This window comes from Humulus lupulus, chromosome 8 (genome assembly GCF_963169125.1).
Source record: "Humulus lupulus chromosome 8, drHumLupu1.1, whole genome shotgun sequence".
NCBI classification, from domain to species: domain Eukaryota; kingdom Viridiplantae; phylum Streptophyta; class Magnoliopsida; order Rosales; family Cannabaceae; genus Humulus; species Humulus lupulus.
In genome coordinates, this window is record NC_084800.1 from 88,843,599 (window position 1) to 88,856,871 (window position 13,273).

Below are 13,273 nucleotides of genomic sequence, written 5' to 3' on the forward strand. Positions count from 1 at the left end.
TTTTTTTCTATGTCAACAAAATTAGTAAACTGGACTCAAGAATATTATCATTGCGACAAATAGTACTATTACGATTTATTCTTCAATGTATTTATTTTAATATATGAGAACGATATATTTTGCCATCACCAAAATAGGTACTAACGAAAATCAAAAGCTACCTTTTATTTTCTTTTATGGTTTATTAATACACAAGTAATCAGATTTAAACATAAACAAAATTTTATATATCAACCAACTTCATGATATTCTAATATAACTTATTTTATAGAGCACTTTTCATATGTTTCTAAAAAATACTTATGAAAATCAAATGATATCTTAAATATCATAAAATCAGTCACATTACCAACAAAATTAATTATACTAATTTTGCTAATAAGTTATATGGTATATCCTTATATTTTATTGTAACATATTAGTTTCTTATATATCTTTGAAAGTAACACAAATGTTACTACCAAAAAAAATGTACAAGTAGCTTAGACAACAAGACAATACAATATAATCTAAAAAATTAAAACCATGATTTCAAAGATGTATTTAATTAAATGTATTTTTATAAATGAATTAGATTCTAAATATATAAATGGAAACTTCCCCATTATTAACTATTACCTGTGACTTGTAAATGCATATTTGCACTATCCGAAAATGATATGAATGTCATAATTTATTATTAGTTGGAAAGAAAAGTCTTTACCAATGATTTGTTTTTCCTCCCATGCCAATCAATTTCAAATTAATCATATAATAAAAATCTTGATTTTTCTCGTGCTCATCACATTCTTTATTAATCCATCTCTTTCGTATAACTATGATAAATCATAATTAGAAAATAACAAAAAAATTATAAGTTTATTTGGCAAAATGACTTATTTTTAAAATTATTTTGCATTTTAGTATAGTTTTAATAATTTTTTACAAAATAGTATCTCATAATTTAAAGAGCTAATAAAAAGTTTAGATACAGTCGGTCAAAAATTTTAGATAGTTGGCTGAAAAATTTAGACAACTAATCTAATTTTAAAACGAGACTCTTTTACAAAAAATTATCAAAAATAAGACGGAATACAAAATCACTTTAAAAAAAAATAGTAATTTTCAGCACTTTCTCAAAATTAAATAATATATCGATCTCCTTGAAAACTTTGTTTGAAGTTTTAAACTGAATTTAATACAAGGCTACTACATTCATTGCAGCTTGATATTCACACACCAACGAACTTGTTTTTGTTTTTTCAAGTAACGAGAATTTTCTCTGGTTTAACTAACTAATAACTCTTCCCCAAGTGGCAGAAAACTTGTAGTGGAGCCCACCTCCAAAGTACTGAATCCCTTCTTTGATTCCACGTCATTATTCTCCGCCAAACTTCTCACAACCTTCGTCTTCTTCGACGAGCTACCAGACCCAGTCGTCGTTGAAGTCTCAGATTCTCGGCGTTTAGCTGTGATCCTAACCGGAGGTGGCTCGCCTGAGCTGATTCGATGTGGAAAATTAAGCAAAGCTTTCGACCCTCTCATCTTGAAAGCGGCTCGATCGTAAGCCAAAGCCGCTTCCTCAGACGTCTCGTATGTTCCGAGCCAAACTCTGCTGCCGTTCCTCGCCGGATCTCGAATCTCAGCCGCGAATTTCCCCCACGGCCGCTTCCTCACACCTCTATAATGCCTTCCTCTCGCCACCGACGATCTCCGATTCGAGCCAATATTATTATTATCATTGCTCGGAAAACACTTGCTCATCACGTCGCGATTCAAATTAGTATTGTCAAAACTTAATAACACGGTAGGAGTAATCATTCCCGAGTTATCAAAGAGTTGATCTTGACCGTTCATCTGAAAACTCCACGGCTCAATTCTAGGGAGTGAATATTCGGAAGCGTATGGAGCAGGCGGTCGCTGATCAAACGAGTAATATTGATCGTGCGGCTCAGCTTTTACAACAGCAGCTGCCGCCGTTAAATAATGATCTGACGGAGACCATCCTAAATTAACGGCATCGCGGAGTGAGTTGTAAACGATCATGTCCTCGGAATCGTTAACTTGTAACGGCAAGTCTCCCCACTGGTCCGTTAGACAGGGGAACATGAGATCAGTTGTTGTTGTAGCAGTAGAGGTTGATGAGAAATTGGGATATAATTGGGGAATGCTAAACTCGCCTACCATAGTTTCTATCATTTTGTTATATGATTTATTGAAGAGAGAGAGAGAGAGAGAGAGAAGACTAGTGAACTGAGTTTTCTGGGATGAAGAATTATCTTAGTTCGGTATGTTATATATATAGTGGTTAGGTGAAGATATTAAGATAATATGAAAATTATAATTATAATCTTAAATATTATTATTATTATCGCTGCTAAGGTATATATATTTATTTTCCTTTTAAAATAGAGGAAAATTCTACAATGCACCGCATGTTTTGGGAGCACCGCTGCAGCTCTTTCTTGTTTTTGGTACCGAAATAATTTTTAAAGCATCTTTTTTTTTATAATTGTGTACATTATAATTATTTAGAATATTCTGCTAAATTTTAAGAAATTTTGAATAATTTATAATATTAAAAATATAGTTCAAATAAATTATCTTCTACGCGCATAAGAAAAATAGTCACACGTATAACCGATTATTTTAACATTATTTTTGTCACTTAAAACTATTTAAAAATTTTCAAAAAATTATAAAATGCTCTAAATAATTATAATATACATGTATGGTCACAAAAAATTTGCAAAATATTATCTCAGTATCAAAATACAGGAAAAGGTGGACTGGTATGTCTATTTTTAGTGGGTTCACCGTAGCATTACCCTAAAATATATATTCCTAGCAAAATCAAAAAACAAAAAAAAAATGGTAAATATTTATTTTTTTAAAAACAAAATGGTAAATGTTTATTTTTTTAAAATATTTATTAATTTATTGTATGGTAGACTTGAATTTTCATCTAGGCAATTAAAAAAGTTGGAAGTCGTCGAAGTCACGTGACTTAAACAACATGATGTCATGAGCTTATGTAAAGCAATTGCGCCAACATCCACCACAGGAAGGAAGAGTCTTGGCTTAATGAGTTTATTTCCAGTTGTTGTTACTTGCGCCAGTGAAAGAATTACAAGATTAATTGACTTATCTTATGTTTACAGGGACTCTGAATGCTACAGCAAAAGAAAAGAAAAAATCCCTCCATGGCCATGTACTTTTCTCACCTACTTTTCTAAAAAAATAAACATAATGCTCCTTGTTACATGTTAGAAAAATAGGTGGTATACCATTTTAATGGGACCCCTTATTATTAATTAATGCAACTTTGTTGATTTGTATTCTAAAGTGAGCCATGTACATTCCTAAAATATGTAATTTATAATTTCTTAAAGGGTTCACACTATTTTAAAATTTGTATTTTAGTCATTTACTCATTTAGACATTTTATTTTTTAAAATTAATTTGTGTACTTTATGTTTTGTCAAAGATTAAAAATATGAATATAAAGATAGATTATTTTAGCCATGTATAATTTAGTTGATTACACATTTTGATCTTTTATTGTTACAAACAATATTTGAATCTTGTGTTTTGTCAAAAAATTAAAATATAAATAGATAGATTTTATTATTATTATTATATATTGATATTTTTTTTCTACAGTAATTTTATTAAAATAAAAATGAGGAAAAAGAGAAAATAAATAAAAAAATTCCTTAATTAATTAATAGTCATAAATTAGAAAAGTAAAATAAAAAATGAGAAAAAATAATGTTTACTTATATTTATAATTTAATTAAATAGTTGGGGTAATTAAATTTCTAATCAAATTTAAATTCAAAATATATATCGTTGAAATAAATCAAATTAAAATTAATTAAATTTAAATTATATATGTTGTTAAGATATATTTTTGTAAAACTATTACATTTAAATTAAAAAAACATAAATAATTTAAATAAACATTTATTATATTTATTATTATTGTTGTTATCGTCATCGATGATAAATTAGAGGTGTCATTTGTTTAAGCACATGAATATGTATAACTTGAAACTGATTTATTCGATTTTAAATTTTTTGAATTAATTAATTTATTTATTTTTACTAATATTCTTTTTAATTCATAATAAGATCAATGATTTAAAATTAAAACTGTAAAGAATAACAAACATTAATAATTGAAGAACCTGAGAGGATTGTGCTATCATTAACACGAGGATCAATCAATTGGAGATATGAATTGAAATTCATTGATTGTAAAGTTCATCATTCCTTCTTTTAGCCTCTTAAGCTTAGTTTTAACCAAAAAAATAATTTTATGGTCATTTGAAAGTGGTCTATATTGCCATGTGCTTGCAACAACTTTCAAATTCTTTACACTATATAAAGAACCCTCACTCAATAGGTGCCTGAACTTAGACACTAAATTTTTTCTAATTGTTGCATGCATTAAATTAGCCTATTACAAAAACACACATTATATTAATTAAATATAAAATAATTGATAATATAAAGAAATTTTGATACAACCTTCTCATCTATAAAAATCATATCCATACTAATTAATTCTCCATTTTTCTTAGTGTTGAGAGACTCCCGCAGTCTACAAACTTTAATCGTTATCATTCAATCATCTCTATCATTGTTTAAGCCGGAGAGAAAAGAATATTGCATTACGAAAATTGTAATTGAATGAGTTTAGAGGGAAGAAGAGAACAAAATAGAGTAGAAGAAAATATGAGAACTATAGAGAATGTTTAGAATATATATAAAATCATAAAAATATATTTATAGAGAAGATTTAGAATATATATAAAATCATGAAGAGATAATTATATATAATATTATTAATTTAAATAATAATTAAATAGTAAAAAATGAATATATGGTTATAACTGTTGCGATAATTTTGCTTTGCAAGTGCACACAGTCGCAAACTCGTAATAAAATGGTAAAACCAAGTATCGTCCTCAAGGACTGAGTTATCAATTACCAGTCAATTAATTTCTTGTTCTATTTGATGAATTGAAATTCTTGATTTTTGTAAAATACAGCAAAAGTAACAATAAAGTGCAGAAATAATAATCGAAAATTAAATGGAATAAAAACTAATAGTAAAACTTTTACTTTAATCACTGAGAAACAATTAGGATATTCAATCTCATCAACTATCCTCTCTATTATTCCCTAATGCAAAGTGTGAATTCTTCTTATTTTTACCTAATTCAATTAACAAGTTGATACAGCAGCCTATAATCATACTAAGTATTATAAACTCAACCTAGGTGACAATTTCCTATATTTCTATGGTAAATTGAACCACAAAGGTAGCATTAATTTCCACAACTTAATAACAGTTACACAATTAATTCAGATACTTTCGTTCTAAATCAAAATTATGTCCAATATAACCACAACATAATTAAATCTCACTTCTCAGATTTTGACTTAAAAACATATATATATGACTAAAGATGGCCAATCAATAATCAATCTATAAGAACAGGTTATAAGGAATTGAAGAAGATTGAAGAAGAAGGAAATTAAAATTGCATTAGGTCATAACAGAGATTCAAGAGATTCAATTGAACATCCTAAACAGAAAATTAGTTTATAGTCATAGTGCTAATCACAACAGAAATTAAAGATAACATCAAGAAGAAAAGAAAAACATGTAAAAATACTCTAAGCTTCAGCCTCCAAAACCAGAACTTCTCCCTCGTCCGTACGTACGTTTTCCTTCTCCTTTTTCGTCCTTTAAAACCTAGGATTTCAGATTTTAGAGAGGCGGGCCGCGGCTCTGCATACACTATGCCGCGACCCGTATCACAATTTTTGGGCAGAAGATCCTCTCAATGCCGCGGCTCTCTGAAGCCATGCCGCGGCCCGCATCAACGAATTCTGGGCAGAGTGCCCATCTATGTCGCGGCTCTATCTAGCCATGTCGCGGCCCGAGGACTTCCTAAAAAAACAATGCTTCTGCTTCCCACCTAGCCGCGGCTCCACTTTGCTCATGCCGTGGCTCTTAAGGGAAATCTCAATTCTTCAAGTTTTCATCCCAAAATTTCACCAACACTTCCAAATTGTGTTGAGAACCATTCTTGATCAAAATATGATGGAAAACTCGGTTATTTCTTCCCTTTCTTTGGCATTTTCTTCCACATGCTCAATTTTTCCTGATATTCACAAAAACAACCAAACAAAGCATAAACCCGCGCTAAATAAAGGAAAAACAAAATAAAAGACTACTAAAAACATCACCAAAACATAATAAAAACTAGACTCAACAATAACATATTGTATATGGTTAATCAAATGAATAAAAAAATGAATCAAATGAAACTATCATCTGATATGGTTATTCATATATAAATATTTATTTATGTATTTTAAAAACAAATAACGTTTAAAATCAACTATACATCTGATATACAAATTATAGTTTATATTTATATATGAACATTATTCTTAAAATTAACTATACATCTTGAAAAACATAAGTTTTAGCCTATCTTTCCAGTTTTACAATCGTCATGTTGATTTATGCTTGAATATTAACTACACAATTATAAGAGTTGACACACAAAAATTACACGCTTCATCTGCACTGAAAACACATTTCAGCCGACTAGTGCTTGGGTTCCCTGAACCAGGGTAAAAACTCTCACTATATTCAGAAGTAATTTTACATAAACCAGTTCAAGATTCAATATGTAAAACTGTACAAACTATCTCAAAATACAGTGAAGCTATTTACCCTAACCAACCAAATCCCTTTGTTATAAATGCAAGATCCCCTTGCTTCAATGTTGAACTCCCTTCAACAATGTCTCAAACCCGAAAACCTTCGGATCTATATCATCAAGACCCAGCTAAACACCTTCAGCAATCACAACTTGATTCCAGTGCTTGCACAGAAAACTTCAACCATCTTCAATGGAGTTTCTTGCCAACTCCTGCAAAAATCAGTGAAAGACAAAGAAAGAAAATAGAGCAAAAATATCCAATCCAATCTATCGAAAAAAGAGAGTTCGTTGTAACTAATTAACCAGCCCAATATATATCATTGGCTGCAATTAGGTATAATCCTGAACCAACTAACAGCTGTAACTTACTAACAGCCTTGCTTTACACACTTGCTGATGTGGACTCTAACTAAAAACGAATAAACTCCAGACATAACAAAAGTCCATTCCAGACGCGACTGGACCTAATTTTTCATATACAAAATATTGTTCCTTACAATCTCCCCCTTGACAAATTATGGTCAATGACAAAAAAAATGTAAAGCAAAAGATTAACTATGCAATCAATAATAGTCTGGTCAAACAATAAAAGAGTCTTAAACAGCCAAAATACAAACAAAATATAAAAGAGTATGTGAAAGCACTAAAGAGAGTTTTAAGTGATCAAAATAACAAAAAGTAACACATGATCAAAGCGACAAGAGAAGTAATAGAGGGTCATCTCCCCCTTCATTGAGCATAATCTTCCAGTACAATCAATTGATAGCGACAGCTGATTGCTCCCCCTAGAGAGTTGCAGTTGAATCAGGAGCCTTAGGAGAGGCATCAGGAGGCGTAGGTGCAACAGAGGAGTCTAACACTGTGACGGCAGGAGGCACTAGAGATGAGACTGGAGGCACAGGAGATGCAACTGGAGTAGTGGACTCCCCCTAAACAGGAACCGAAGACGCAGGAGGCACTGAAGATTCACCGAAGGAATCCCGATGAAACGGTGGAGAAGAAACATCTATAGATGGCGATAACTGAGAGCCATATTCAGTCTGAACTACCAGAGCCTTGACCACATCTACAAGCTTGTACAACGATGCTTCAAAAGCCTTTTGCCGCTTTTGATCTTTCTTGTATCGTTTAGTAAATGCCTTGAACTCAGTATACAACTGGACTTGCCAACTAGAATCTGACAGACCTTTAAACATAGGAGCTTGGGGCTTAGACGGTTGTGAAGAAGAAGGAGCAGCAGAGGAGACCTTCCTGTTGAGAGTGGCCAGAAATCCTTTACATAAAATAGGATTGGGAACCTAGAAATCATGAGTAGTCAGCGGTGGTTTGGCAGGCTGAATAATCTACTGAATCAAGCTCGGAAAGGGTAACTTGTTTCGAGTACCAGTTGAGGAGGCGACATCAACAATACGATCATAAATGAGCGCAGCCAAATCAATAGACACGCCTGTACCCACAGCATATAAAAATTTCCCAATCTCAAGGGTAATAGATGAAAGGTGAGAATTAGGAAACCAATTATAGAGGGCCACACGATGCAGAACCCGATAGAAGGGAGTCAATTTAGTCACAGGAATCTCATGATTCCCCCACACATAATCAGGCTGGCCAGTTAAAACATGACCCATTGTAGATTGATCTGGACAATATGACTTATTATATTCAGGTTTAAGAACTTTTGGAACTTTTAGTGCACGAGATATAGTGGACGGTGCAAATTTGATACGACTACCCCGAACAAATGCAGTAAGACAATCCTCATTTTTCCCATCGACAACAGACCTATCTAAATTTGCATAAAATTCCCTAATGAGAATGGGATGAGGGGACACCAATTTAGACACGGTATTAACCCAATGCCTAGACTGTAAAATTTCAACTAACTCAAGAAAATCTTCTAAAACAACAGTATATTCAGGCCACACGTCGCGCACAGCAAACCATCTCTGATAGTGCGAGGCCTTGGTTGCATCAACAAAGTATTGAATAGATGAGGGATCAAAAAACAACACAGAATCCTTAGAACTATAGGTAAGCTTGGACTTTTTAGGAGAGGGTGCAACCGGAGTGTCCTTGGGCTTACGTTTTAGAGCCGATGGTTTGGGGAGAGGTGAGGACTCATGCATTTTTGCTTTTCCTTTGGACCGCACAAGAACATGGGGCTTGGGGGTGGGTGTGGGTTGAGGTTTGGATTGGGGTGTTGGTGTGGGTTGAGGTGTGGGTTGGGGTGTTGGTGTGGATTGGGGTTAAGGTACCGGTGTGAGTTGGGGTTGGGGTGCTGGTCTGGGTGGGGCTGGGAGTTTGGGTTTGGGTTTAGAGACAGACCGAGTCTTGGTGTTTGTGGTTAAGGACGGCTTAACAGACGACTTAAGAGGAGGAATAGATGGTGTGGTTGGGGTCGGCAATGGAGAGGATGGAACAGGGGAGGGTGCAGACTCAGCAGAGGAACGAGTAATGCGTTTAGGGGACTTACCAACAGAAGAAGGTGGACGGGCATGGAGTACTTTGTCCGAGGGACTGACGGTAGGAACAGACACAGTCACCACCTCGGGAAGGGACGGCGATGGAGATGACTCTGCGACGGTAGGAAAAACCGAAACAATAGCCATAGCCACACTAGGATCAGGAGTAGGAGACACAACTCGACTGGGTGATGTGGCGACTGCAGATGGCGCAGATGCATCCACAGAGGATGAGACAGCCACCTCCGGAGAAGGAGAGACCGGGACATCGGCGACAGGAGAAGACCGGAGACGGGAACGACGGCGATTGGCTCTTTGCTTCATAATGCCGAATTGTTTAGGGTTTCTGCAATTGGACCACTGTAAACACAACTCACACGAGCTCAAGGGATGTTATATTTATAGAAAGACCTTATAAATTCCCTTACAAGAAATTGACCGTGCAAAAAGAATGACAAAGCCCATTAAAAAATAACCCACACTAATATATGAAAGACCAAATTTGACATTTAAAAAAAAAAAAAAACAAGAATAGAATCCAAACAGCCAACATTAAGAAAAAAAACTTGAATGGCAGTAGAGATTTAGGAACAACAACTCTGATAAGCTTAACATGGATTAAAATATCTTATCAAAATAACACATCATGTTTACCAAATAAAATGGGAAAAGTCTGTGAAATATACACACTGAAAAACACTTCCTAATTAAACACAAAAAAATTTCTTAACAAGAGATTTGAGCCATTATTTTCATTTGTGTGTGCAAAAAGACCTCATGAGGACCAAAATCATTAAGTGGCCCACTCACTCAACATGAAAAAAAACTTCTTTTTTTTATTTAATTTTTTTTTATATATCCTCTTTTGACAACAAACACTCTGAGTTTTCCAAATACCCAACACTGGCTTTCACTCATCATCAGAGATGTAGCCGTCTCCTATTCTTTTTAGTTTGCTCATCAAACACCAAGAGGAGGAGCAAACTCGTCAGGGCATATGATGGTACAAAGGAAGCTCTTCCCATTGCATCCAATAATGGTAGCCTTTTGAGTTGGAGAAAATAAAAGCTCAAATCTAAATCTCGGAAAAAATAGTGTGATTAAGAAGCAGTGACCAAGAAACAAGTAATTCACGCAGACTTAGGGAAAAATAAAATTTGGTAAAGCATGAAAAAAAATGTGACCAGACGAAACACCGAACCTCTCAGATGGTACAGAGACCAATGCTGGTTCGAAGATGTGCATAAGTTTGAGCATCAAGAGCTTTTGTAAACAAATCTGCTAACTGGGCATTAGTGGAAACATGAGAAATTGTTAGCAATTTAGACTCAACCATGTTTCGAATGAAATGATAACGTATGTCAATGTGTTTGGTCCTTGAATGTTGAATTGGGTTTTTTGAAATGTTAATGGCACTTGTGCTATCACAAAAAAGGGTCAATGACTTTTGGGGATAGCCATAATCCGTGAGCATCTTATTAAGCCAGATGAACTGAGTACAACAGCTGCCAGCCGCAATGTACTCTGCTTCAGCAGTGGAGAGTGAAATAGAATGTTGTTTCTTGCTAAACCAATAGACCAAATTGTTCCCGATATAGAAACAACCCCCAGAAGTACTCTTCCTATCATCGTCTTGCCCAATCAGAATCACTATAACCTACCAGGGACATAGTTGTATCACATGAATACCATAAACCAAATTCGATAGTCCCTGCAAGATATTTAAAAATACGTTTGACAGCAGTAAGATGAGACTGTTTAGGATTGGCTTGATAACGGGCACATAGACCAAAACTAAAGGAAATGTCAGGACGACTAGCTGTGAGATACAACAGGCTTCCTATCATGCTACGGTACAGGGTTGGATCTACTGGGTCCCCAGATTCATCTTTGTTAAGTTTAGAGGTGGTGCCTATAGGAGTGCGCGCATGTTTGACCTGAGTGAGACCAAATTTTTCTAACATGGACTTGGTATACTTAGATTGAGAAATAAAAATTCCCTTATCTGATTGCTTAATCTGAAGTCCTAAAAAATAAGATAGATCTCCTATTAGACTCATCTCAAACTCACTTTGCATAAGATCCACAAACCTAGTAACCTCACTCTCACAAGTTGACCCAAAAATTATGTCATCCACATATATCTGTGCAACAAATATTCCATCAGTGATATACCTGATAAAGAGAGTATTATCTGCACTACCACGGGTGAATCCATTTGACAGAAGGCAGGCAGTAAGTCTATCATACCATGCGCGAGGAGCTTGCTTTAACCCATATAGGGCCTTTTTCAATTGGAATACATGGTCAGGGAACTGAGGGTCCTCAAAACCTTGAGGTTGTTTCACATAAACTTCCTCTTGGAGAATACCATTCAGAAACGCACTTTTGACATCCATTTGATGTAATTTGATTCTCAGATGGCATGCAACTGCAAGAAGTAACCGAATAGATTCCAACCGTGCAACTGGGGCAAAGGTTTCTTCAAAGTCCACTCCTTCCACCTGATTGTAGCCTTGTGCAACTAACCTTGCCTTATTCCTTATGACAGTGCCAAACTCATCTTATTTATTCTTGAAAATCCATTTAGTTCCAACAACATTAGCTCCTTTAGGTAGGGGTACTAGGATCCACACATCATTTCGTTTGAATTGGAACATTTCATCTTGCATAGCAGCAAGCCATAACTCATCTAAAAGAGCATCCTTGGCACTTTTTGGCTCAATCTGAGATAAGTAACAGGTGAAGGCAATCAGATTTTGTAATTTTCTTCTGGTGACCATGGTAGCATTTGGATTTCCAATAACAATATCAGGGGGATGATCCTTCTGAATCCAGGAAGGGGGTCCATTTTTATAAAGTTTTGCATGTTGAGATTCCTTTTGCTGAGCACTGGTAACTTCCTCATCACACTGCGAGCCGCTAGGACCGGCTTCTTGTTCCTCTGACGCAGTTGGTTCAGTATGAAGTGACCCAGATGGAGTGTCAGGAACCATTTGATTTTGGCTAGCTGTGACTGGAACAGATGTAGTGAAAACTGGAGTTTCATCATCTGCCACTGGTTCTTCATAATTTTCCAAGTCATCAAAGCGAACATTGATGGACTCAACCACTGAACGAGTTCTTTTGTTGAACACACGATAGGCACGACTGTTAAGCGAATACCCAAGAAACACTCCTTCATCACTCCTTGGATCAAATTTTCCTAAATGTTCTCGATCATTTAGGACATAGCACACACACCCAAAAATGTGCATATGACTGACATTAGGAGTCCTTCCTTTCCAAAGCTCATAGGCGGTCTGTGTCATGCCAGTTCTCAGATGAACCCGATTGCAGTATAACATGCTGTATTAATTGCTTCAGCCCAAAAACGCTTAGAAGTGTCCTTAGCATGCATCATTACCCGAGCCATTTCTTGCAGGGTCCTGTTCTTCCTTTCAACAACCCCATTCTGTTGAAGGGTTTTTGGAGCTGAAAACTCATGTGTTTATTCCTAAATGATCGCAGAAATTGAAGAGCACAGTGTTTTCAAACTCCTTTACATGGTCACTTCGAAGTCGATAGACTTTCCCAATTTTAGATTCCTTTTCATTTTGGAGTCTGAGAACTAAGGCTGAAAAAAGTGTCCAAAAGTATCTGGCTTTTCTTTGAGGAAATCTACCCAAGTGTACCTAGAGTAATCGTCAACAAGAACCATGACAAATCGTTTACCACTTAGACTTTCATTCTGCATGGGTCCCATTAAATCCACATGAATCAACTCCAGCACACGGGAGGTGAGAAGCACGTTTACAGGAGGATGTAATGCTTTTGTCTGTTTTCCCAGTTGGCAAGGTCCACATAACCTATCTCTAGTGACCTTCATCTCTGGGATCCCTCGAACAGCTTGTAGTTTCACAATTCTCTTCAAGTCTCTAAAGTTCAAGTGCCCCAGTCTATAGTGCCACAAGTCTGGCTTATCCAGAAAGGATTTGTTGCATAAGACTTGATTGCTTAGTGCATAGCAATTGTCGCTGGTTCTATTACCTGTCAAGACTGAGCACCCATTAGTTGCAACAAGACAATGAGTTTTAGAGAAAC

General features: G+C 35.2%; 2 protein-coding genes across 2 annotated transcripts; both read right to left on the bottom strand.

The window, feature by feature from the left end:
- Positions 1-1,121: 1,121 nt before the first annotated feature.
- LOC133798065 (ethylene-responsive transcription factor 2-like) lies at positions 1,122-2,251 on the bottom strand. The gene has a single exon (XM_062236250.1). The coding sequence runs from the start codon at positions 2,176-2,178 to the stop codon at positions 1,267-1,269; it is 912 nt and encodes a 303-aa protein (XP_062092234.1). The 5' UTR covers positions 2,179-2,251; the 3' UTR covers positions 1,122-1,266.
- Positions 2,252-8,974: 6,723 nt separating this feature from the next.
- LOC133795786 (vegetative cell wall protein gp1-like) lies at positions 8,975-9,514 on the bottom strand. The gene has a single exon (XM_062233246.1). The coding sequence runs from the start codon at positions 9,512-9,514 to the stop codon at positions 8,975-8,977; it is 540 nt and encodes a 179-aa protein (XP_062089230.1).
- Between the last annotated feature and the right edge of the window lie 3,759 nt (positions 9,515-13,273).